The 22,624-nt window shown below is 52.1% G+C and overlaps 1 protein-coding gene across 1 annotated transcript; it reads right to left on the bottom strand.

Annotated features, from left to right (window-relative positions):
• Window positions 1-2,394: 2,394 nt before the first annotated feature.
• On the bottom strand, window positions 2,395-20,076 carry Ldlrad1 (low density lipoprotein receptor class A domain containing 1). Its single transcript, XM_063235140.1, has 7 exons — window positions 20,008-20,076; window positions 17,818-17,934; window positions 12,482-12,548; window positions 9,870-9,995; window positions 7,722-7,859; window positions 6,978-7,106; window positions 2,395-6,019 (listed from the first exon to the last, which is right to left on the bottom strand). Exons 1-7 carry the CDS (start codon window positions 20,074-20,076, stop codon window positions 5,871-5,873), a joined length of 795 nt encoding a protein of 264 aa, XP_063091210.1. The 3' UTR covers window positions 2,395-5,870.
• Window positions 20,077-22,624: the final 2,548 nt, after the last annotated feature.

Here is a 22,624-nt window from a genome sequence, read left to right on the forward strand (position 1 = left end):
CGCTCACCGGGCAGAAGAGCCTCCACAGAGGGCTGCTGCCACGTATTGGTGAGGAAGTGGAGCAATGGAAGCTCTTGCGCTCTCGTGGTGGGAATGGGAATGACACAGCTGCTCCAGGAATGATACAGGGCCTGCAAATGATACAAGGGAGCTATTATAATCCCCAACCTACCGAATGTCCAATACACTGAGCTTGTGTTCCCCAAAATCCAGGAAGGAATTTTAAGAAACAATAAAGGTCAAGAGTAGGAAACATTCAGTGAAAGGCAGCTCCTGCCCAACAGAGTCAGGAGGGGATTCAGAAAGTGGGTTGCCTACGAACCACTTCTCAATGAAGTTTTATAGAGCCCACCAGGAGGTGGGTACAAAATCACGAGGCAGCAGCTACAAGGTGGGACAAAACGATTTTACACTTAGCCACATAGGTAATACTGCTCCAGCAGGGAAGCAAGTCACATAGCAAGTGTGCGTGGAAAGAACAAGGCCCTTTCCTAGAAGGGATGCGTCAGGAAGTCTCAGTTCCCCACCCGAGTGGTTGATTTAGAGTATCGATCATCATTGTTTATCGGTTGGGGAGATATGCAAGTGTAGTCATTCCATCTTTATCTTGAGGCATGCGCCTCCAGCCATAACCGTACTGTGTTCCTATCTCTGCACTGACTCCTTTAAGGGCCCAGCCCTGTCTGCCTGCCTATAACACTTCTACCTAACTTAGCTTCCTATAACACAACTGCTGTGGAAAACAAGAGTTCATGAAAAGTTAGGCATAGACCTACCATCTGCCATCCCCCTCCTATTTACTGCTCTGGGATAAATGGAAGCACATATCTATAGGAAGACTCGTGAGTAAATGATTATAGCAGCTTTATTTGCAATAGCCCAAGCCGAGGTTTACCAGAAGGCCATCAGTAGGTGAGGAATACATCTCTTTGGGGCGGGATGCTGTTCAGCAGAATGGCATTTGCCTCGCGTGCACAGAACTCTAAGTTTTACTGCCAGCATTGCACAAGAAGAAGGTTTCTTCAGTCATAGATTATGGCAAACTGCACAGCACAGGGTCACTGGACAGCAGCAATAATGCACAGTGGACTGCTGGGAGCACGGCTGTCTTGTAGGAGTTACCTGCGTGAAAGAAGCCAGCTGAGAGGGCATGCTCTGTATGGCCCCATCTCTGTCACAGTCCAGGACAGTGCAAAGTACCGTGTTCTGTACCGACAGCAAAGTCAGTGGTGGCCAGAGTGTGAGGAATCACAGAGGGCCCTGGGGAACTTTGGAAGGAGAGGACTGTGATCATGGGCTTTTACTTATGATGGAACATGGGTACAGATGTAAGGAAAATCCTGAGTGGTGGCTTCCCATGGATCCTGACCCTTCTTGGCATTGCTTGTAAAAATACTGACGTCCCTAATGAACTGGCCTGGCTTAAGTCCTGCATAGAGAACAGACCATTTCTAGGCCAAGAGGCCCTTGGTTTCAAAAGAAAAGGAAACTTGCGGTAAACGTAAGGTGGCCCATGACCTTGGAGCAGGTGCCCTGATCCTCTTCTGTTTCCAGCCTCCTCCTCCTCTGCTGCCCTCCCTCATCGGCCGGTGCTGTGAATGAGCTCCTGTCCTGGCACTTTGCAGCCAGCAGCCTGTCAGGTCTCTATCTTAGTAAAGCCAGGTCCTTGCAGCAAGTACTTTTCTCTCCCCTTTTTGTTTCTTACAGTAGTCATGTAAAATTGAGGAAAATGTGAATTTAAGTTTATGGACTCACTGGAGAGGGAAGAGCTGCCCTGGTTGTGGGTGACACCCTACAACAGGCTCGGCCTGAATGGAGTAAAAAGGAGAAGGGCTGCGGTTTCCTGCTGGACCTGCCATGGACTGTTCCTCCTCTCCTCGCCACCCCGCCTTGGAGCCTGCTGACCATGTAGAGGCCTGAGATCTCTAGACTATAGCCAGAGTCAACCTCTCTTCCTTCAGCTTGTGAGTGTTGGGTGTTTTGTTCCATCAACAAGGAAGCAAGTAAAACACCCACTTCAAGGAAACTTCATTGAACTATTATCCTTAAGATTTGTGCATTTCAGACGGATATGGTGGCACATGACTGTAATTCCAGCTACTTGGGAGGCACAGGCAGGAAGACTGCAAGTTTGAGGCCAGCTTGCATGACTTGGAGAGATGCTGTTGCAAAATTTTAAAAAAGAAAAGTCTGCATTATAGCTTAGTGATAGAGTGGTTGCCTAGAATATAATGTGGATATCTAAGTCTAACTCTCAGTACGGAGGAAAACTTGCATGTTTCATGTATATAATTTATACACATACATGCATATACATGTTCCTCCTAAGGTTTTAGTTACCTGTGTTTATTTGTGTTCTAAACTTACAAAATGTCCAGAAATAAAGAATTCAGAAGTTTTAATTATTGTGTTATTCTAAGAAGTGCGATGAAGTCCCCTGCCCGTGAGTTCCCTGCTGTGCCTTTGACAGCAGATCCACCATCTACACTGCCAGCTCCTGCCGTCTGTCAGTTCCCAGCCATGGGCCATTGCGTCAGTACAGTGCTTGGGTTCAGGTAGCTCTTAGTTTGCTTAAGGATGGCCCCAAAACACGGGAGAAGTGATGCTGGAAAGTTCAACACAGTGCATTATGACTAATCTGTTTTATTATTGATTATTGTGGTTGATCTCTTACTATTAAAGTTTATTAAATAAATTTTATTAATTCTCTTAGAATTAAAGTTTATCCTAGGAAAAAATAGTATATGCAGGGTTGGTGCTCTTTGCCCATTCACTGAGGGTCCTGGAATGTACCCCACAGATAAGTGGGGACCACTGTGTGACTATATGATAGCCACTAGGCAGGGTAGCTTTAGGCAGGTCCCCTTCCCCTCTAGGGAAGTGGTATCCTCTTTTGTCAAGAGCCGGGCTGTGCTCTGAAGTCCCTCCCTGCCTGCACTGATGTCTGTGACTGTGTGTCTAAGGATAAAGAGACAGTCCCTGGCAAACAGTGATGGCACACAGTTAAACCAGCCCAGATTTCCAGCACACACACCCTGGAGCCCAGCCTGAGCCCCTTTAAATTCCATTATCTATCCCTGCATGTTTACACAGAGAAAAATCTGTTATACTTAAAGTCCTGGTCTTGGAGCCAGGGCCAGAGAGGCAGGGAGAGAGCAAATATTGATGGTGGCTACAGAGCGCTCACCCAGGCTATTCTGCTGCTGTGTCAGGGGCAGGCCTGGCCCACTTCCTCTGGGTCTCCTGGGTCCACCCTAGGAGTGCAGTTTGGAGGGCAGTACAGCACGTGTTCCCAGGTGGAAGGACCAGTAGACAAGAGAAACAAACACGGGCTCTCCTGCCAGTGCCAGCACCCCCCCCCCAGCCCTGGCTGAGAGAGAGAGGTACCAGAGCGCCCCAGTGCGCTCTGATTCCAAGCCCATCAAGGTTAGCTCCTGAATCTGCATCTTAAAGGCTGTGTGATCCTAGCCCAACCCCTCTGTCTCTCCGTGGCCCTGAAAGTGGAGTAACCAAGCCAGGTTTGCTGAATGCTTGTGAAGATTAGAGAACGTGAGATTCCACGGAGCAGGCCTTCTCCGGGTTCGCGCTGACTGCTAACACTTGTGACAGCTGCCAGCACAGCACTGGGCCCGGAGCTTTGCTCCTTGTCCTTTAGGAAGCCCGGCAGCCAGTCTGTCTCAGGCTCCTTCTTCCTCACTCTTCTTTGCAGTCCTTTTCAAAGCAGTTGGGAGTATTCCTCCTGCTACAAACCTCAGCCCCTTGGGCAAAATCCCTCTCTGCAGCCTGGAAGCCAAGCTCCCCTACACCCTCCAGCAACTGGACCCCTGCTTCTCAGCTCAGCTTCAGCTTGGGGTGTCAACTCCTGCTCTCCTCTGCTCCTGGCTCCTTCTGAGGAAGCAGAGGTCTTCTGACCAAGGCAACATGAGACAGCCAATCCAGCTTCAGAGGCCGACTGCCTGGCTCTGCCCCCAGCTAGTGGGCACAGGTCAGCTAGCGGCCTCATCTCTCCGATGAGACACATTAGGGACTCTAATCAGGCATTTCCCTGGCGAAGGCTCCACTGATGCCCCACTGCCCTCAATTACGGTGTGACCAGCTGTGCCCTTCAGAAGCCCCTCCTCTCTCTTGCACCTCTCTCCCTCCCCTACCCAGGATGCTGCCTACTCTGGTGTGGCGGACCTTTCCCAGCTGAGCTCTGCATGCCTCACGCCTTCCTCAGGGACCAGGCTTGCCCTTCCTCGCCTCTCTCTGTGAGTCTGTGGGAAGGAGGCTCTCCAGTCAGCAGGCCTGACCAAACCCTGGGGAGCCAAGGATGAGGCTGGGGTCTGCAGGAGCCGCTCAGGCTGCAGTTACAAAGAAACTCAGCGAAGGTACCACGCCTAGGCAGCACTTGGGAGCTCAAGCTCCCACAGGGTCCGGATGCTCCAGTCAGAGCTGTGAAGGCCTAACTCCCGGAGGCACCTCGTGGGGCCCAGCCCCCCCTACCCCCGTTCCATTCCCCTGTCCACCCGCACCTCCATGACTTGAGGTGCAGCCTCTGCTCTCAGGCCTCTTCCTTTGGAGCCCAGGAGTCCCTGACCGGGCCCAGGTAAGCCGAGCGTGCCAGAGAAGGAAGGAGGGGGGAAATGAACCAAGCATCACTCACCGCTCACCGCTCACTGCACTCTTTGATGCCCATTTTTGTTTCAAAACTCACAAGAGGCCGACCTATAAAACCTAAATGGCAATAGATCTGTCTTCTCCCTTGTCCAGAATCCATGCCTCTCTCTGTGTCTCCAGAATGAGTGTGGGACACTTTCTTAGCCTGGCCTGGCCTGGTCACATCGGGTTGGGGTGTGGCTAACTGCATCCGAGTTCCAGTTCTAGCCCTGGCACTGCTGTAAGATCCTGGATGGGTCACTTCCCCCGGGCCTCAGCTTCCCCCATTTGTCCAAGGGAGACATCTCTCCTTGCCTGCCTGGGCATTGTGAAGCGGGAAGAGGTTGAGAGCAGCTCCCTGCAGCTCTAATTCTTTCTTGGGAACCTTGGCTGTCCGGCTGGCAGCTGGGGTGGGGCCCGGGACCCTCCGGCCATCCTCCCTCCCCACCTTCTGTTCTACAGCGGCAAGTCTTGGGGACGCTTCCTGCTGGCAGGAGGACAAGCACCCTGCCTCCCACGCCATCACATGTAATCAGTCATCACATGTTATCAGAGACAGAGAGAAAGCCCCGCACTGTGTGCCTTAGGTACCAGGAGGGAGGAAGGGGCATGCGCTGTACTTCTGTGCCACCCTGGAGGATGGCCAGATCCTTGGCTTGGCAGAGAGGGTACAGACTGATCTTTCCACAGGGTGATGATAAGATCAGGAGCTGCAAACCTGTCTTAGAGTACAGGTGCCTGTTCCTTTCATGTGGCTCCAGGCAGATCTGAAACCATGGCGGCAGAGTCTCATCTTTGCTACAGGGGCCTGACATGACAGAGAACTAACTCCCCGCTAGAGGCATTCAGGGAGAGGCTGAGCCATGGGAGAGCAGGAAAGGCCATTGTGATTCACAAGTGACGTGGAGGTGCCACTAGGCCACTTATGCTTTGCAGTGCTGGGGTGGGAGCCTGGGCCTCGAGCATGCTAAGTGAGTGCTTTACCATCAAGCTATACCCCACACTTCCTCAGATGATTTGGAAAGCGCCTTCCAGGAGGCTGGAGGTTTAGGTCAGTGGCTCAAGCACCTGCCTGGTAAGTGCAAGGCTGTGAGTTCAATCCCCAATATCCCCCCAATAAAAAGAAAGAAAGAGGAAAGCGTCTTCCTGTGCTGGAGCCCAGGATTCAGGCTTCACGTGTGAGCAGTCATCTGCACCATCCCCAGCAGCCTCTTGCTGGCCTGGAGGATCCCTCAGGGCCGCAGACAGGAGTACTCATCAGACCAGTCGGTGCAGTGCTGCGTGCCATCCTGGCACAGGGTCCTCGGGACACAGTCACAGTACTTGAAGAAGGTGGAAGGGCAGCGCCACCACCCAGGGCCGCAGGGTGGGCACTCGGTCACTGGAGAGATAAGAGCCAGCAGGAGGGAGGCTGCTGTGTCCTGGAATGCCCTATACCCCCTCGCCTCCCAGCTCCCCAGCCCCACCCCAGCTGACCCAGGCTGGCCACATGCCTGGTCTTCTGGTCAGAGAGAAGCCAGGCCTCACAACTCCTAGGCAGCGTGACCTCCTGTCTGAGCCGCACTTCCCCACCTACTCAGAACTGTTACTGAGTGGCAGAGGACAGGAGTGCCCAAACATTAACGGGTACAACTTTTCCTCCCCACCTTCCCCCCTGGCCCCAACCCCTCCCCAGGATGCCCCTCGGACTCCCCTCCAGCCCACCCCTGATCTCCAGTGTTCCTCCTTACAGACTACAAGCCCCCACTCCCCTGCCCACATTGTGAACCCCGAGGCCTGCTCAGGGGCTGTCTCTTCTGAGAAGCCCTGATGCCACTGGAGCCCTAGTGCTCCCCCTCGTGCATTCTGAGGACATGTGCCTGATCCCTGATTGTCCCCACCACTGTGGTACCAGGCCCTGCCCCAACAGTGCACAGAGCATGTTTGTTGATTGAATCCTGGGGAAGAGATTGGAAGGAGTCTGGAGAGGGACTTCGGGGTGGTTCATACACCCGGGTTCCCTTCCTGCCTCAGCTTGTCCCTACTGCTCTCAGAGCTCCTGTTTCCCTGTGTGCATACTGGGTCTGCATCCCTTCTCTGCTTTCATCGCAGGGCCTGTGGGAGGTGATGAGGGCGACCCAGGTCCAGGTCCCAGTGGGCTGTTCCAGCCTGACCATTCTTGAAGGAAGGCGTTCTGTAGGGAGGATGAACCTCCAGGGAGAGCCGCTGGTGTGGTGGTGAGCGTCCTGCCCTAGAGACTTTTAAGCAGGGGTGTGGAGGGCATGCAGTGGGAGGCCCAGGGTTTCTCTGCCCCACAACTGCCCTCTGTCTGCAGCCTGTCACCTGTTCTGAGACCCCACCTGGGCTCAGTTCATCCGAGCAGTCCCCGCAGTTGTTTGTCCCATCACACTTTTGGTCAGAATAGATCCAGGAGGCTGGGTCTCCGCAGCGGGCCACGAGGAAGCTGGGGAGGCTGCGGGGCACATCTCCTGCGGGAGCCAGGTGGGGAGAAGAGTCCACATCGGACCACAGCAGCCTGGGGTCCATCTGGAGCTGCTAAACTCAGGATCACCTCCCTCCCATCTCAGGGAGGCACCGGAGGCTCCTGGGGATGATGAGGGCAAGTGGAAGACAGAGGCGTCCTGCTGCCCCTTGGTTCCTGCTCCTGCTGACCCCAGGAGGCTGGCTGTGAGCGCTTCTGAGAGTAGCCAGGTCTTCCTGTTTATTCATTCTCTCTTTCACTCAGCACATCAGGCACAGAGCCCCAAGACCAAGAAACTGACCTGCCCAGTGTGACAATTCAGCAGATGGGACACCGGTGTGCCCAGAGCTGACCCACAGGGAGGAGCAGGGGCTGGAGGAGCCTTGGGAGGCCCTTAACTTGGTGGGTCAGGTGGTTTCCTAAAGGAGCAGCCCTCAACCTCTGCTGGAGGATGAAGACCAGTTCTCGGGTAATGGACACCCACTGTGAGGTGGCCCTACATGTGACAGTCCTGGCCGAAAGCCCCATATGCACATATGCACAAAGCTGGTGCTCAGCACTGAAGCAGGAGCTGCTCTTGGGGGTGCCCAGCCAGAGCCAAGCCGGCTGAACAGATACTCACGGCACAAGCTCTCGTCCTCGTCCTCGCCGTGGGGACAAGTGCGGAGGCCGTCACACACCCCACTGGCGGGGATGCAGCTCCTCTGGTCGTGGCATAGGAAGCCTGTTCTGTTGGTCGGTGTCACACAGACCTGGGCCCCTGAGTGGACAGGAGGAGGCCGTAAAGGTCAAAGGAGGCACCTAGCTGGGCAGAGGCAAGCACTGAAGGCACCTGGAGCTGGCCAGGAGAGCTGGGCAGGGGGAAGCTCTGGGACTCAAGGGCATCGATGCCCAGGCTCAGCATGACCATCTGCAAGTTTGGACAGATGAATTGCCCTCTCTCCGTCTGTAAGATGGATCCATGGCACAGCCCTGGGTGGGCAGGGTTTAAATAAATGCATCTCTATAGATAACACACATAGAGAACACATGGTTCTTGCCTTTCCTGATGACTTATCTGCCATCCCACAGGCTGCTCTGAGAATTGCGCTTCACCTGGCAAAGTGGCTTTACTGGTGGGCACCCTGGTACCACGTAATGTATCTGGGCTGCCTGGGAACTCACAGGTCATAGTCCCTTACATCTGGGCACCACAGACTGCAAGGCACCTTGGCGTGTTTTATCTATTGTCTTTTTGCCCTGCAAAAATGTCGTCATCAGCCTCCCACTAGGGGAGGGGAAGGCCACCCACCCTTGGAGTGGCCCCAGAGAGTCACAGGAGAGAAACTGGCAGCCGAGTTGGTGGTTGCCCCAGCCAAGCAGACCACATGCACACATATGTGCTAACCATGGCGGCAGCAGCTCTATCTACATGTATTGGTGCACGTGTGAGCCACGTCTCGGTTCCTGGAAGTTCCAGGGTGGGCATGGGGTGGCTGAGTCACAGGAGCGTGCACACTGTCACCAACATACATGTGTATGTGCTCACCTGTGTACACAGGCTCACACATGTACCTCACATGTGGATACCCGCAAGCACACCGGCACATGTGTGGATGCACAGGTCACATGCAGGCACACGTCCACACTCCCTTGTGGATTCACAACTCCGCCATGTCCCTGCTCCTGTGAATTTATCCCAGCCCTTCCCCTTATTCCTTTACTGTCCCAGCCTTCCTTGCTACAGAGCCGACCCTCGGAAAGTGGATCTGGAGACAGCCACCTCCTGCTCTGCCCCCTCCCCACAGCTCATGGGTCTAGACCTCTCTGGGCCCTGTGCACCTGGCCCCACCTGCCCTCTGCCCTTTCTAACCCAGCTGGCAGCCGCCTCCTCCTCTGCCACCTCCTGCACACACTGCTCCCTGTGCCCAGATGCCCTTTCTGGCTCTCCACCGAGCCGTCTCCATTTCCCTGCTTACTCAGGCTCCCTCTTACTTCCCCCAGGTGCCCACCCTGATGCCCACATTGGCCACGCCCATATCTCCAACTTCCAGAGCCTAAGCCTCTTCCCTGGGGTGCTTGTTGGATCCATGTCCACATGGCTCTCAGAAGTCTTCCCAAGGGCAGGGACAGTGGGGGTCGTTCATCCCTGAAGCCAAGGCCGTGGGAAGGTGTGGGACATGGCCCTGTCCTCTGTGATGGACAGAGAGACAGATGGAGAGGCAGAGAGACAGAGAAAAAGACAGAGAGACAGAGAGAAAGACAGAGAGACAGAGAGAGAGAGAGACAGAAAGACAGAGACACAGAAAGAAAGAGAGAGACAGAGAGAGAGAGGGAGACAGACAGACAGAGAGACAGAGAGACACAGACAGAGGGAGACATAGACAAAGACAGAGAGACAGAGACAGAGACAGACAGAGAGACAGAGAGACAGAAAGACAGAGAGACAGAGAGACAAAGAGAGACAGGGCAGCACCAGGGGTGGCCGGGCCAGGATAAGGGAAGTGATGGGGCTGTAAGGGCGGGGATGAACGAGACTCCTAACCCAGGCTTCCTGGAGGAGATGCAGTGGGAGCTGGCCCCTCACAGGAGTTCACATCATGGATGTGATGGACTTAGAGGCCCGGACTAGAACACTGCATCTGTGTGTGGGCAAAGGATGCATGGGTTCGTGCCTGCTCCAGAAGGCACTGCCAAAAATCAATTGCTAGAGAAGCCAGGCAGGTCAGGGCGCCTGGCGTCCCTGCAGGCCCACACTCTTCCTAGCAAGTCTGACCCACCCTCTCCCCACCTGGTGTGCGGGATGGGAGTCCAAGGCTGGAGACCAGGGCAACGAGGGCAGCAAGCATTGCCAGCAGGAGCAGCAGGAGGGCAGAGAGGCAGGCACCGCGGCGTGAGCAGCAGGGACCGTGGCCTCCTGGGAGGGACAGGAAAGGCAGTATTGGTGCCAGGGCTGGCCCAGGGCCCCTCCAGCTCTTGCCTCTGCCAGCAGCCCTCCAGCACCAGGGGCTGAAGGCAGGGAGGGCTGTGGGGACCAGGGAAGCTTCCATGCCTTGTGATGTGCTGCAGCTCGGCCTGTGGGCTCCATGCCACCAAGTGCCAACCTGGCAGGCTCTGCTCCTCAGCCTTGTCAGGTGGCCTCCTTGGGACAGATTGAGGAGACAGGGACACCTGCACACCTAGCTCCTGCGTGGGCCTTGTCCTGTCTATGTCAGAGCCGTGCTTTACTTTCTCAGTGAAGACGCTGGGGCTCAGAGAAGCAAAGGTCTGGGCTTGCCGTGCACACTGGGCTGAGTCCACACCTGCTTGACGGCACGACTGCGCGCTTTCCACGAGTCCAGCTGCCTGTTTTGGAGCCCAGGAGGGTGCTGGTTAGAATCCTACTTCTCCCACTTCCTATCCGGGCCACAGAGTAAGGTACTTTGCTGTCCTATGCCTCAGTCTCCCCTCGCAGAACATAGCATAACAGCTATTTCAGAGTTTACTGGAAGAATTCGGTTTTTTGAGTCAGTGTACTAGGCAGGGATCCATACACAGTGAGTGCTAGATGCGAGGCACTCTGAGTGTTTATTTTTTGATTTATTATTTTTATTGTTAGTATTATTATTTGCAGCATGGAAGATGGAACCCAGCACCCTACACCTGCCAGGGAAGTGTCTGCCATGGAGCTGCACCCCAGCCCTACTACATGCCAGCCTATATTCCAGCCCAACAGGAGCAGCAGTGTGAGGGGGTGTCTCTGCACTCATAGACAGAACTGTTCTCAGCTTCCTTAATTCTCTCTTCCTTGCAAAACAATGGAAGAAAGCTCTGTGGAGTCCTCAGGGTGCCTTGCTCTGGAGTGGGCACAGAAGTCGCTGTGGCCTTGGCCCTGCTCTCTGAGAGCCCGTGACTGCGCCTCAGGAAAAGGCTGTGCACACACAGGAAAGAGGAGTGGAGCAAGGCTGTCCTGGGCAGGCTCCCATACCAAGAGAAAGAGACAGGAGCAGGTGTCGTTCATGAGCCGCAGGCCTGCTCCCAGCTCGGGGAGCAGCTCTGAGCCAGCATGTGGTAGGCACTTTATGAACACTTTGATTACACTGCCCCTGAGAGTCAGGAGACAGAAGAGGCCCTCAGTTTGGGTCCTTTTCTGTCAATCCATCCATTTCCAGAGCCACTTGCCAGGCACCCCTACAGCTGCTGGGAGTGGTGGGAAGGGCTGGAGCACAGTGCAGGGCAGAGCCCTGGCTCAGCTCAAAGGGCCTCCAGAGCGGTGGTCACTCAGAAGGGACGCTGCCAGGAGCGCGTACGCCAGGTGGAGGTGGAGGAGGAGGAGTGGCACGTGGGTGCGCCGGCTGGGCAGTGTGGACCCACACTGTGATCCCTAGGGCCTGGCTGGAGGCTCGATTGCTGCAGGTAACCACAGGCACCCAGGGAGACAGCAGGAAGCTGGCGAGGAGAGGCGTCGTGATCACCCAAGGAGCTGCTCCCCAAAGGAGTGTGCAGCACAGACTGCACCACCAGGGGACTTGCTGGAGGCAGTGTCACAGGGAGAATCCAATGGAGGTTTATGCCCAGGCGAGGAGGCCTCGCCTCAAAGCCTTTCCTCCTTGAACAGATGCAGAAGCTATGGGCTCCTCAACTGCGTCCACTGCAAACCGGGACCTGGACATAAACAAGTGCCCGTGTGGACAACAAAGGCTTTGCCTCAGGACCTCAGGACCATGCCTCTGTCACCAGCCACGGGACCCTGACCTGCTCACCCAACCTGCTGCCTGGCTGCCCCTCGTTCCCTATTACCCGTCACAGCGCCAGGCCTCAGAGTGGCCCAGAAGTTTGAAAGGCATGTGCCGTGCCAGCAGCTCTGAGCGACAAAGCCGCCACGCTGTGACTGTCCCCTGCTTCTGTTTCCTCACTGAAGCAAACAGGGACAGATACAGCCTTGTGGGAGGTGCTAAGTAAGTGTGCGCTTCTTCTTCCTGTCCCTCAGACAGCTAAGAGCATGGTTGAGTCACACAGGGAGCCAGTGCACAGAACAGGTGCTAAATAACCGCGAGATCCTGGCACTTTGTCCCTCTGAGGGAAAGAGAATCAGCAGCTCACTGGCTGAGTCCAGGATTAGACACATTATTTGACCTTACAGGTGGGCACTGCATGCAGTTCAGCACCTAGGAGATGCCCAGCACACAGCAGGTGCCCAGTAACTGCATAGGCAGGGAGAGAAAGAACAGTAACAGGAAGCAAATGATGGCAGCATGGTTAGGCAGGGAGTAGCAGCAGACAGCTTAAAGGTGGGGTGTGGGGGCCCAGTAGGGGCAGCATGACAGCGCAGGCCTCAGGCCCTTTGTGTCTTTGTAGCCAACTGCCTGGCTCCACGGCAGCCCCCCAGGCATGACCCACAGGCCTGGGCCCTCGGCCCTTTACCTCCTCCTTCAGGGCGGGCTTTGGTCCCAGCAGCAGCAGCACCGGCAGCTTGGTCACTGGAACATCCCTGCGCAAAAGAACAGAACCAATATGCTTTGGGGACTCCAAGGCTCAGGAGGGAGACCACAGGCTTTGTTGAGTGAGTCACTGAGAGCTTGGTGTGGGGCCCCTGGCCTCACACGCCGCGTTGCCCACCCTGGTTCAGCCTGCCCATTCCCCTGTGGTCCAGCGCCTGTGCCCTCTTCTCATCCTGCTTTGTAGCTCTGCAGCCCCTGCAGACGGTGCCCCCCCACATGGCTCCCCGGGCCCTACCTGTACACGAGGCCACTGGAGCAGGTTCCCCCCAGCAGCCAGACAGGGCAGGCTGAGCACCCCTCATCCCGGGGTCTGCCTGTGGGGGATCACAGGGTCTGTCAGCTCTCACCTGGGGCAAGATCTTGTTCATGGCTCTGGCCTGGCTGGTGCAGCTGGCTGAGCCAGGTTCCCGTCAGGTTTCCAGGGAGCCTGGGGAGGACGCCCAAGCCTGGCCCTGCCCTGCCCCCCTCCCTGGCAAGACAGGACAGGGACCCGCCCAGGCAGCACTGCGAGCTTGGAATCCTCATCCCTCCGGCACAGGTGAAGAGCAGGGCACTGGGGAGGAGAAACTGCGAGGCCCTGATCCTAGGGGTGGGGTGGGGGCTGTGTGAGGGCAGCCGCTGAGATTCTGGAGCAGCTCTTACGCTCCAAGCCTACCCCACCGCCTCACACACATCCTTGCTATGGAATAGGTACGACCACTAATCTGACTGAGGAGGAAATGGGCCCAGAGAGGTTAAGTGATTTGCCCGAAGCCACACCAGAAATAAATGGCAGAGCTGAGATTTCAAGCCCTGTGGAGTTGACACACAGTTTACCTCTGGGTGTGAGCTGGTTTATTCATTGCAACCCTGCTTGACCCTCAGGACCATCATCAGTCTTTCTGACTTGCCCTTCCCCAGAGCCGGAGCCTGCGGCAGTTCACTGATGTCAGGATCCACAGTCTGCTTTGTGCCCAGCCAAGCTCTCAACTGTGTCATGGTGGTGCACACCTCTAATCCCAGCACTTGAGACGCTGAGGCAGGAGGATTGCCACAAGTTCGGGGCCAGCCTGAGCTACATAGTGAGTTCAAAGGCAGCCTGATTTACATAGCAAGTCACTGTCTTAAGAAACAAACCACAAAACAACAATAAAAACACAGACAACCGCAGTGAGGCGGTGGGCAGAGGGCTCCCACAGCAGGGGCAGATAGTGAGGGTCGGAGGGGACACAGAGCTGCCAGGAAGCCTGGACTCTCATATTTTGGTTTTCTTTTTCCTTCTTCTGGGCAGGATCTTGCTAAGTCATCCAGGCTGTTCCGCCTCCCCATAATCCTCTGCCTCGTTTCACAGAAGGGAGGACTAAGGTGCCCCAGCCAGCGTGGCCACCCCAGCAGGTGGCCTCAGGGCTGTGTGCGGTCAGTGTCAGTCCATTGGTCTCCTCACCTTCTCCCTCTAGCCTGAGCACCCCGCTTTGCCTCGCAGGGTCACTGTGCACACGGCCTCCTGTCACATGTTTCTGGCCAGGAGAGACTCCCTCCGGGGCCTTCTGCTTTTGTCTTGTCCTGGGGTGAGGCAGCTGCAGGGTGGCTGGGCCTCAGAGAAGCAAGAGCTGGGGCCTCACTGTGCGACCTCCAGCTCCACTCTGCTGGGCTCTGCTGGCTGTGGCGTGGCTCCTAGGCCAGGGCTAGATAAAAGACATGGTCCACATGGCCTGTCCTCTAGCTGTGTGATCTCTGAGAAATCGCTTAACCTCTCGGAGTGTCTGCTTTCCCGCCTACCTCTCCAAACGTCCTTGCCACCCAGTCCTGAGGCAGGGGTGTCCCCAGGAGGTGGACTTCAGTGTTCCCCTCCTTGCCCAACACCAAGGCAAGCTCTTTGTCTTTACTTTCTCAGACCCTGCCCCCCAGATAAATTTCAAGAACGTCAGAACAATACATCAGATGGAGGAGGGTAATACAGCAAACGCTCTGTAGCCATCCTGGGGAGTTAACAAAGTTAACAAATGTTAACTTTTCATTTTGTCTGCTTCACATTTTTTCCTATTAAGTATGATGTAATTGAAGGCTTCTTTTTTCCCTCTTACATTACTCCCCGCCTCCTTGCAAGTCTGGCTCCTGGATACGCTGCGTCTGCTTCCCGGGCCTGGCTTTTCCATGTGTACCCAGGCAGGGAAATGCACAGGATCACTGTCTAGGCAGCTTTTCTCTTCTTTCCCTTTCTCTCCTTTTCTCAGGGCTGGGGATCAAACTCAGGGTCCTGTACATGCTAGGCAAGTGCTCTACAACTGAGGAACAACAAGAAACCTAAACACTTACATGGCACAAAAACAGACGTGAGGGTCAGCGGAGGAGGCAGAGATGACTCCAGCCATGTTCAGCTATCTTAATTACAAAGGAGCCAAGGGAAGGTAGTGCTGGAGGAAAGACAGAGTCTTTAATAAATGGTGCTGGGAAGACTCCTGCAAACAGGCAGCAGATTGAATCTAGACCCATCGCTCTCACCCATAGCTTAGACTAAAATAAAAATGGATCAGAGATCTAAATGGGAAAGTAAAAAACACTCACACTCAACCTGCTGAAAGATAAAACAAGTAAAACCTGTTTAGTTTTTGGTTTTTTTGAGACAGGGTTTTGCTATGGAGTGCAGGCTGGCCTTGAATTTATGGGGCTCCTCCTACCTCAGCCTCCCGAGTTCTGGGATCACAGGTGTACACCAACACAGCTGGCTAGAAATAGGCAGAACTATTGACGATCTGGATGTAAGCAAGGACTTCCTCAAACAACCCCAGTTGCATAGGAAATAACACCAAGAACCCAAATAGCACCAGGAATCATCAAAATAAAAATCTTCTGCACAGCAAAGAAAACAATCAACAGAGTGAAGAGACAACGTACAGAAGGGGGAAAATTTTTGCCAGCTACTTCTTGGACAGAAGACTAATGTTGAAAATATATGAAAAACTTCAAAAAAGATCTCCCAAATAAAATCTCCAATCTAAAAATGGACAAGTGAAATGCATATGTACTTTCAGAAGAAGTATCAGTGGCCTATAAACATATAAAGAAATGCTCAGCACATTTGGCCACTAGACTTGAGATACTTTTAGGAAAATGGATGCACCTTGATGCATACGTTTGAGTGAAATGAATTGGACACACATGTAAGTAACACATATTTCTTTGGTGTGAGAAACCAAAAGTGTAAATAAGGACCAAAATGTCTACTAGGTATTGTGAAATAGGAAGAAAACGTTCAAATGGGGAGGGGAAGGTGAGGGGGGCGCAGAAGGGAAAGTAAAAACAGAAAACAAAGAAGAAGAAGGAAAACACAGAAACAAAGCTTTGTAAATGGGGAGGGAAAGAAAGGGTTGAAGGAAGAATAGGAGGATGGGGGAAAAACCAAGTCGTATCATGACAGGTACAAATTCTCTACGATGAATGTGATCGTTTTGTGTATCTAAAATGTACCAGGGGCCAAGGGTTTTAGCTCAGTGACACAGCGCCTGCCTGTAAGGGCAAGGTCCTGAGTTTGATTCCTGGTTCCATAAAAATAAAGTAGGGGGCTGGGGATTTAGCTCAGCGGCATAAGCACCTACCTTGCAAGCAGGCGGTCGTGAGTTCGATCCCGGGTACCGATAAAAAGGAAAAAGACAAAAAAAAAAAAAAAAAAAAAAAAAAATAAAGTAAAAGAAAATGTATCAATAAAATCTGATTAAAAATTTCTGACCACTAGAGAAATGCAAAGGAGAGAGACAGAGAGAGACACAGAGAGAGAGACAGAGAGAGAGAGACAGACAGACAGAGACAGAGAGAGAGATATCGAAACAGCAGAGGTAGGGGCTGGGGATTTAGCTCAGAGGCATAAGCGCCTGCCTTGCAAGCAGGCAGTCGTGAGTTCGATCCCTGGTACCGATAAAAACGAAAAAGACCAAAAAAAAAAAAAAAAAAAAAAACCCAAAAACAAAAAACAAAAAACATCAGAGGTTCCATCTTACTCCAGAAAGAGTAGCTAACATCACACACTGATAAAACAAATGCTGGTGAGGTTGTGGGGGTGGGCAGTGGGGCACCTCTACATTGTTGGGGGGAGTGTAACCTCGTATAGCCACTGTGGGAATTAGTACGGAGATGCCTCAAAACACTAATAATAGAAGTTCTATTTGATCCAGCTATTCCTCTTCTGAGTATCTTCTCCCAAAAGTTAAAGGCATCACATTAAACATGAAGCTTGCATACTCATGTTTATAGCAGCACAGCTCACTATATTATATATATATGTATATGTCCATCAACAGATGAAGGGATTAAAAAATACGTGTATACACAGTGAAATACTACTCAGCCGTACATGAGGATAAATTTGGGTCATTAGCAAGAAAATGGATGCACCTTGAGACAATAATGCTCTCTGTGATATAAATCAGACACGGAAGATTAACCTTCATATGGCTCCTCTTATATGAAAAACCCAAAGTGTGAATAATTTAAAAGGCAAAATAAAAGATGACAGGATTCAAGGAAGAGGATCTGTTGTAGATAGAAAGGCGATCTAGGAGTAGAGGGGAGAGAGGAGGGGAAAAGGGAAATAAAAAGGATTAAGTTGCCTTATGTAAAAAAAAAAAGAAGATAGGATGTGCCTGTGCACCAGTTCTCCACGATGATTGTCCTCCTTATGCCCTGCAAACATATACTAATAAAGAGTGAGTAACAAAGCACACAGAAATGGCACCTCAGTGTTCTCATCTCTCGGCTCTTTGCTCATATATCTAGAACTCTAGACTCGCCCTGCAAGGCCATCTTTAGCTTTCTCAGACGTCCAAGTGGCCCGGGTGGGCCGTGCCAGCCTGCACACCTCTCGGCCAGCCCTTGGAATCTGACTACTGAGCCTGAGCCTGGCAGCGCGCTCCTGTAAACACTGAACTCGGGAGGCAGAGGCAGGCGGATCACTGTGAGCTTGAGCCAGCCTGAGCTAGTGTAGTGGGTTCAAGGCCAGCCCTTAGTACAGAGCTCAATGAAGGAAGGAAGGAAGGAAGGAAGGAAGGAAGGAAGGAAGGAAGGAAGGAAAGGCAGCCTTCCTGACGCCTGACGGCGGGTGCTGGTTTCCCTTTCACTTCCGCTCCTGTTTGCCAAGGCTTTGAGCGCTCGCTCTCGCTCTGCCTGCCTTCTGAGAAGGGTCGCCGCCCTCTGCATTCACCTAGGCGGGGCATGACGCCGAGGGCCTGGCCCGGGCTCTCAGGGGCCTCAGCCCCGGCCGGCTTAGGGGTGTAACTGCCTGCTCACGTGGAGCTGTGGTCTGCGGGCCGGTGGCCGTGGGGTGAGGGCGCAGGCCCCGGACACGCGGAGCTCGCTGTGTAGACGCGGGTGTGCGCGGACCGCTGCGCTGCGGCGTCGGAAACTCTTCGGAGAAGGGAGATAGCTGAGTCAAACGGAATTTCTAAGTGTGGCTTTTTGAGGTTTCCTGGTCTCACCGTAGATCCACAAAGCCAGAATCTGAGTCCTAACAAGATTGCCCTGAACACAATACATTTGTGCTCCCCCTTCCCTGCACTCTGCTGTCATTCAGCCCTTGCAGGATTCCATCAGCAAATGGACTCCCTCCCCAGGGCGCTGCTTTTTCATATACGGTCCCCCTCTGCCTCCTCCTTTTTGTAGCACTGGCGATCGGACCCAGAGATGCTCTACCCCGGAACCACATCCCCAATCCTTTCTATTCAGTTTTTTTGTTTCAAGATGAGTCTCCAGTAGCCTAGTCTGGTCGGTGCCCCGTGGGCACCACAGTTAGATGGACCCAGGGAGCTGAGAAGGCTGCATGCAGACCCACGGAGGAGCGGCCCAGTCTCTGCGTCAGGGTGGGTTCTCTTTCTTGCTCTCTGGGCTCCTGGCTGCACTCACACTTGGGGTGGTGTTGGGGGAGCCTCCTCTCCTGACAGGAGATGAGGCAGCCTGACCCTCTTTCTGCAGGAGGTGAAGATCCACACAGCAAGGTGACTGCTGTGAGGGCGCGCAACGTCAGAGGGAGTCACCGAGACTCAAATAGGCACTCTTAAAGGACGCTACTGGGCTGTGTAGGAAATGAACAGATCTGGAGTTCTAGTACCAATGGCAGGATTACTTCCGGGTCACGTTATTAAGCACTTTCGTTGAAACCTCTCATTTCCAATCAGTGGCAGATTTCTTTCCACCCAGGCCCTCAATTACTGCTGTTTTAAGACTGTAAGAACAATTCAAATTTAAACAGCATGCAAGAAGCAATAAAAGAAATCCAAATAATTTAGAATTAAGCAAGCAAACTAAAAATAATTCACTCTTAAAATGACAGAGTGAAAGCAAGCCTAAGCCAAAGATTTGGAGAACTTGGATGAGAAAAGTTATCTTCACCAACATGTAAGTGAAGGACAGCAGTGGGTCACACACCATAGTGGGACCTGTAGTACCTATGACTTCATCTGCTACATGAAGTATATGCACTGGACTTCCACAGTTACAAACTTAAGAAAAGGCATAGAAATTGTGCTCCTGCATTTCAGTACTGCAAGGAGTCAGAAAATCTGCACTAACTGTATGATTTAGCTCTCCACAGACTTCCTTTCCCACTATCTCAATCCCTCCCACTGAGTGTGCCCCACCTGGACTCCAGAACAAGCCATCAAGGAAACAGATTGAAAAAGGGAACTCAAACATGACCACAGGCTTGGCAATGGTGGGGTATGCCTATAATCCCAGAACTGGGGAGGCTGAGGCAGGAGGATTGCCATGAGTGTGGTCTACAAAAGGAGTTCAAGACCAACCTGAACTGCATAGTGAGACTCTGTCTCAAACAAAACAAAAACAAAAACAAAAATATGACCACAGGACCTGCTTAGAAACTGGAACCCCAAGGGCAGGGCTCAAGATCACACTGAGCTGGGAGAGGCTGGCTGCTATCCCTAGAACTGGAAGTCAAGGTAGGCTGATTGGCATCATAATTGAACAACTCAGCCCAACAGGAAACAGCATCCAGAATCCAGATCCATGAAGCAACCTCCCCTGCTTGCTGGGCAGCACTCAGTGTTATGACCCAGAGACCCATCCCAGGCTTACTATGGAAACAGTGACATAGGGAACAAAGAGCCTTGTAGACAGGAATTTTAGAAATATAAGTAAACAAGCTGGGCATGTTAGCACACGCCTGTGACCCTATGCAGGCTGAAGCAGGGGGTTTCTGAGTGTGAGACCAGCCTGGGCTACATAGTGAGACTACAGATGCAATAGGAAGGGAAAAGGGAAATGGGCATATTAGGTATCCAAGACAAAGAACTCAGGGCAAAGGCACATGGGCCTGTGGGCCTGCTCCTGTGGCCCAGCTTCTGCATCATTGTCTCATGATCCCTAACACTATCATCCTCTTGTTCAATCTCTTGCAATGGCATCCTCTGCTCAGGTCTGGTTTTCATGAGGTCTGTTATTAGTCTTTCCTATAGGCCCACCCACTGCTTCAAACTCATGATCGCCCTTCTGCCTCAGCCTCCATGTGCTGTCGTCGCAGGTGTAGGCCACCATGCCTGTGCTCACGGCTGCTTCTCTGTGCCATATCCCAGTCTACTAATCCAGTTGCAGTTCCCCTCCCTCACCTCCAAGGCCATGACACTGCCCCAGCACTGCCTCTCTTGTCCCTCCAGGTTAAGTGAGGCCATTGCTGCCCTGTGCTGCCATCTTCTCTCAAGCTTATCTGGTCACAAAATTTACTGTGTTACCCCAGAACGAGCAGCTGGAGCCAGTACCAGGCCTACTGCAGCCCTGTCACCTACTACCAGGCGTGGCATTCAGGGTCTCAACCAGCCGTTGATTCAAAGTGTGTTGTATTAGGACATCAGGCACGGTCACTGTTTCAGTGTGGGGGTGACCAGAAACCTCTGGATCCATGATTCCCAGTATATGGAGTCTACAAAAGAGCGGGGTGAAGTGACATGTGCTTGTAATCCAACTTCCTCAGAGGGCTGAGGCAGGAGGGTCGTGAGCTCAAGGTCTGCCTGGGCTCTGTCCCAAAAAAGGGCTGTTGTGGAGCACTCCTGAGTTCAATACCCAGTAAGAGGAGAAAAAAGTCCACAGAAGCTAAAACAGAGCTATTTTATATATTTTTTAAAACCCTAATAGAGCCGGGAGTTTAGCTCAGTGGCATAAGCATCCGCTTGGCAATCACGTGGTCATGAGTTCAATCCCTGGTACAAAAAAAAAAAAAAAAAAAAAAGTCCTAACAGAGCCAGGCATGGTGGCATGCACCTATAATCCCAGCTACCTGGGTGGCGAAGGCAGGACTGCAAGGTTGAGGACAGTATGGACTGAGACAGCAAGGCCCCGTTTCAAACTGAAGAAAGAAGGGCTGGAGTAGAGCCCAGCGAAGGGTTAAAGCTTCAGTCCCAGCCCCAAACCCCAAACCAACCAGACCCAAGCGCCTCACAACGGAAGTGGCTCACTTTGCAGAGATAAAGGGAAGGTCAGGGTTAGTTATTTTCTGGCTCAGAGTAACACCACGAGATTTTACATGCTCAATAGCAGTGCAGACTGCTGGATGATCGTTGTAGGAATTTGAGACAAGATACAGTAGATTATCACAAATCAAAGGTGCCTGGGATTTTGTAAAAGGACGAGAAAGCTGGGCCTAACTAAGCCCTCTTTGGCTCATGTGGGTGACTGTGTCAGGTGGGAGGCCTGAAGTTAAGAGGTATGAGCCAGACCCAGTCTTGATTTTTTTGTACCAGAAATCAAACTCAGGAACTTGCGCTTACCAGGCAGGCGCTGTGCTGAGTCCTGTGACTGCGTTTAGGCCCACACAAGATCTTTAGGGAGATCGTCTGTGTGGTGAGGAGAATGCTACACAAAGAAAGGTGGAACTACCTCCAATGCAGGCTGAAGGTCCCCCTCAGCCCTTTGGTTAGAATTCCCAAGATCTGAAACACTTTTACCCTGTATGCATTTTGAGGGATTTTTCTTAAAAGTGAGAAATGTTTTTTGGCAAATATGAGTGCCTATGACTAGTTATGAAAGACTGGGTATTTCCAACTATAAAGAATTCTCTTACAAACAAGAGAAATAATGTGATGAACTTACATCAATACTTCAAACAGGAACTGAGGTAGCTATGTCACGCGCACTGCACTAAGAGCCTGATGATTCCTTAAGAGTATAGTACTGTGCCTATTTCCTATGTTTGCTTTTCTGGATGCTTCACAATGAAGCCTGTGCATAATTAAGGAATTAAGTATGTGCTATCGATGGGAGACAAAACTACCTGGCTTTTCTTTCTTTTAAAATTAACTCCAAGCCATTCCTATTTTCTGACTTTTTTCACAAAAATAAGAAAAAGGCAATGACTGACAGCAACGTATTTAATAATTCCTCTTCTCCCCTCCAAGTGGATGTGTTTACAGCCTTCTAACCCTGTATCTTCCAAATCTAGACGAACTATTTTAAAAATCAAAACCTTGGGTTTTGTGACCAAAAGACTTACTTAATTAGCTGTTAACTGCATTTTCTTCTGACTTAAGAGAAATCTGAGGCTATAAAGTGAGCATGACTCACTCTCCAGGCAAACAACACTACCAAAGTCATCAGCTACACTGTCAAGGACAGCACTGGCCTGCAAAATCCTCACATTCCCAGCGCAGTGACACTGAGTCACACTCATGTTCTGGTATCTGGCGTCACTCTTATTTTTAAATCTGCATGATTGTAGGAAAAGGAATGGTAACAGTATTAGTTTAATTCTGCATCACAAGAGTATAACTGTCAAAATGAAATTTTTTCTCTGCAAGTATCTTTTTTTTTTTTTTTTACTGGGAATCAAACTCATGACCTTGCGCTTGCCAGACAGGCACTTATGCCACTGAGCTAAATCCCCAGCCCTCTGTGCAAATATCTTATCTCTTACTTGACCTTGTTTACCAAATGACAGACTGAATGGGTACAAAGTAACACCAGCAGGAGCCTGAGGAATCTTTCTGCTTCACCCTGCTACATGGCATTAGACACAGAACATTTGATCATTATTTTCTGGGTTAGGTGAGTACTGAGGACCAGGAAAACTAGATACTCAAGTTTCAGCACACAG

The sequence above is a fragment of the Cavia porcellus genome, unplaced genomic scaffold (assembly GCF_034190915.1).
Source record: "Cavia porcellus strain 051 isolate PalLab524CR breed Dunkin Hartley unplaced genomic scaffold, mCavPor4.1 scaffold_25, whole genome shotgun sequence".
Lineage (NCBI taxonomy): Eukaryota > Metazoa > Chordata > Mammalia > Rodentia > Caviidae > Cavia > Cavia porcellus.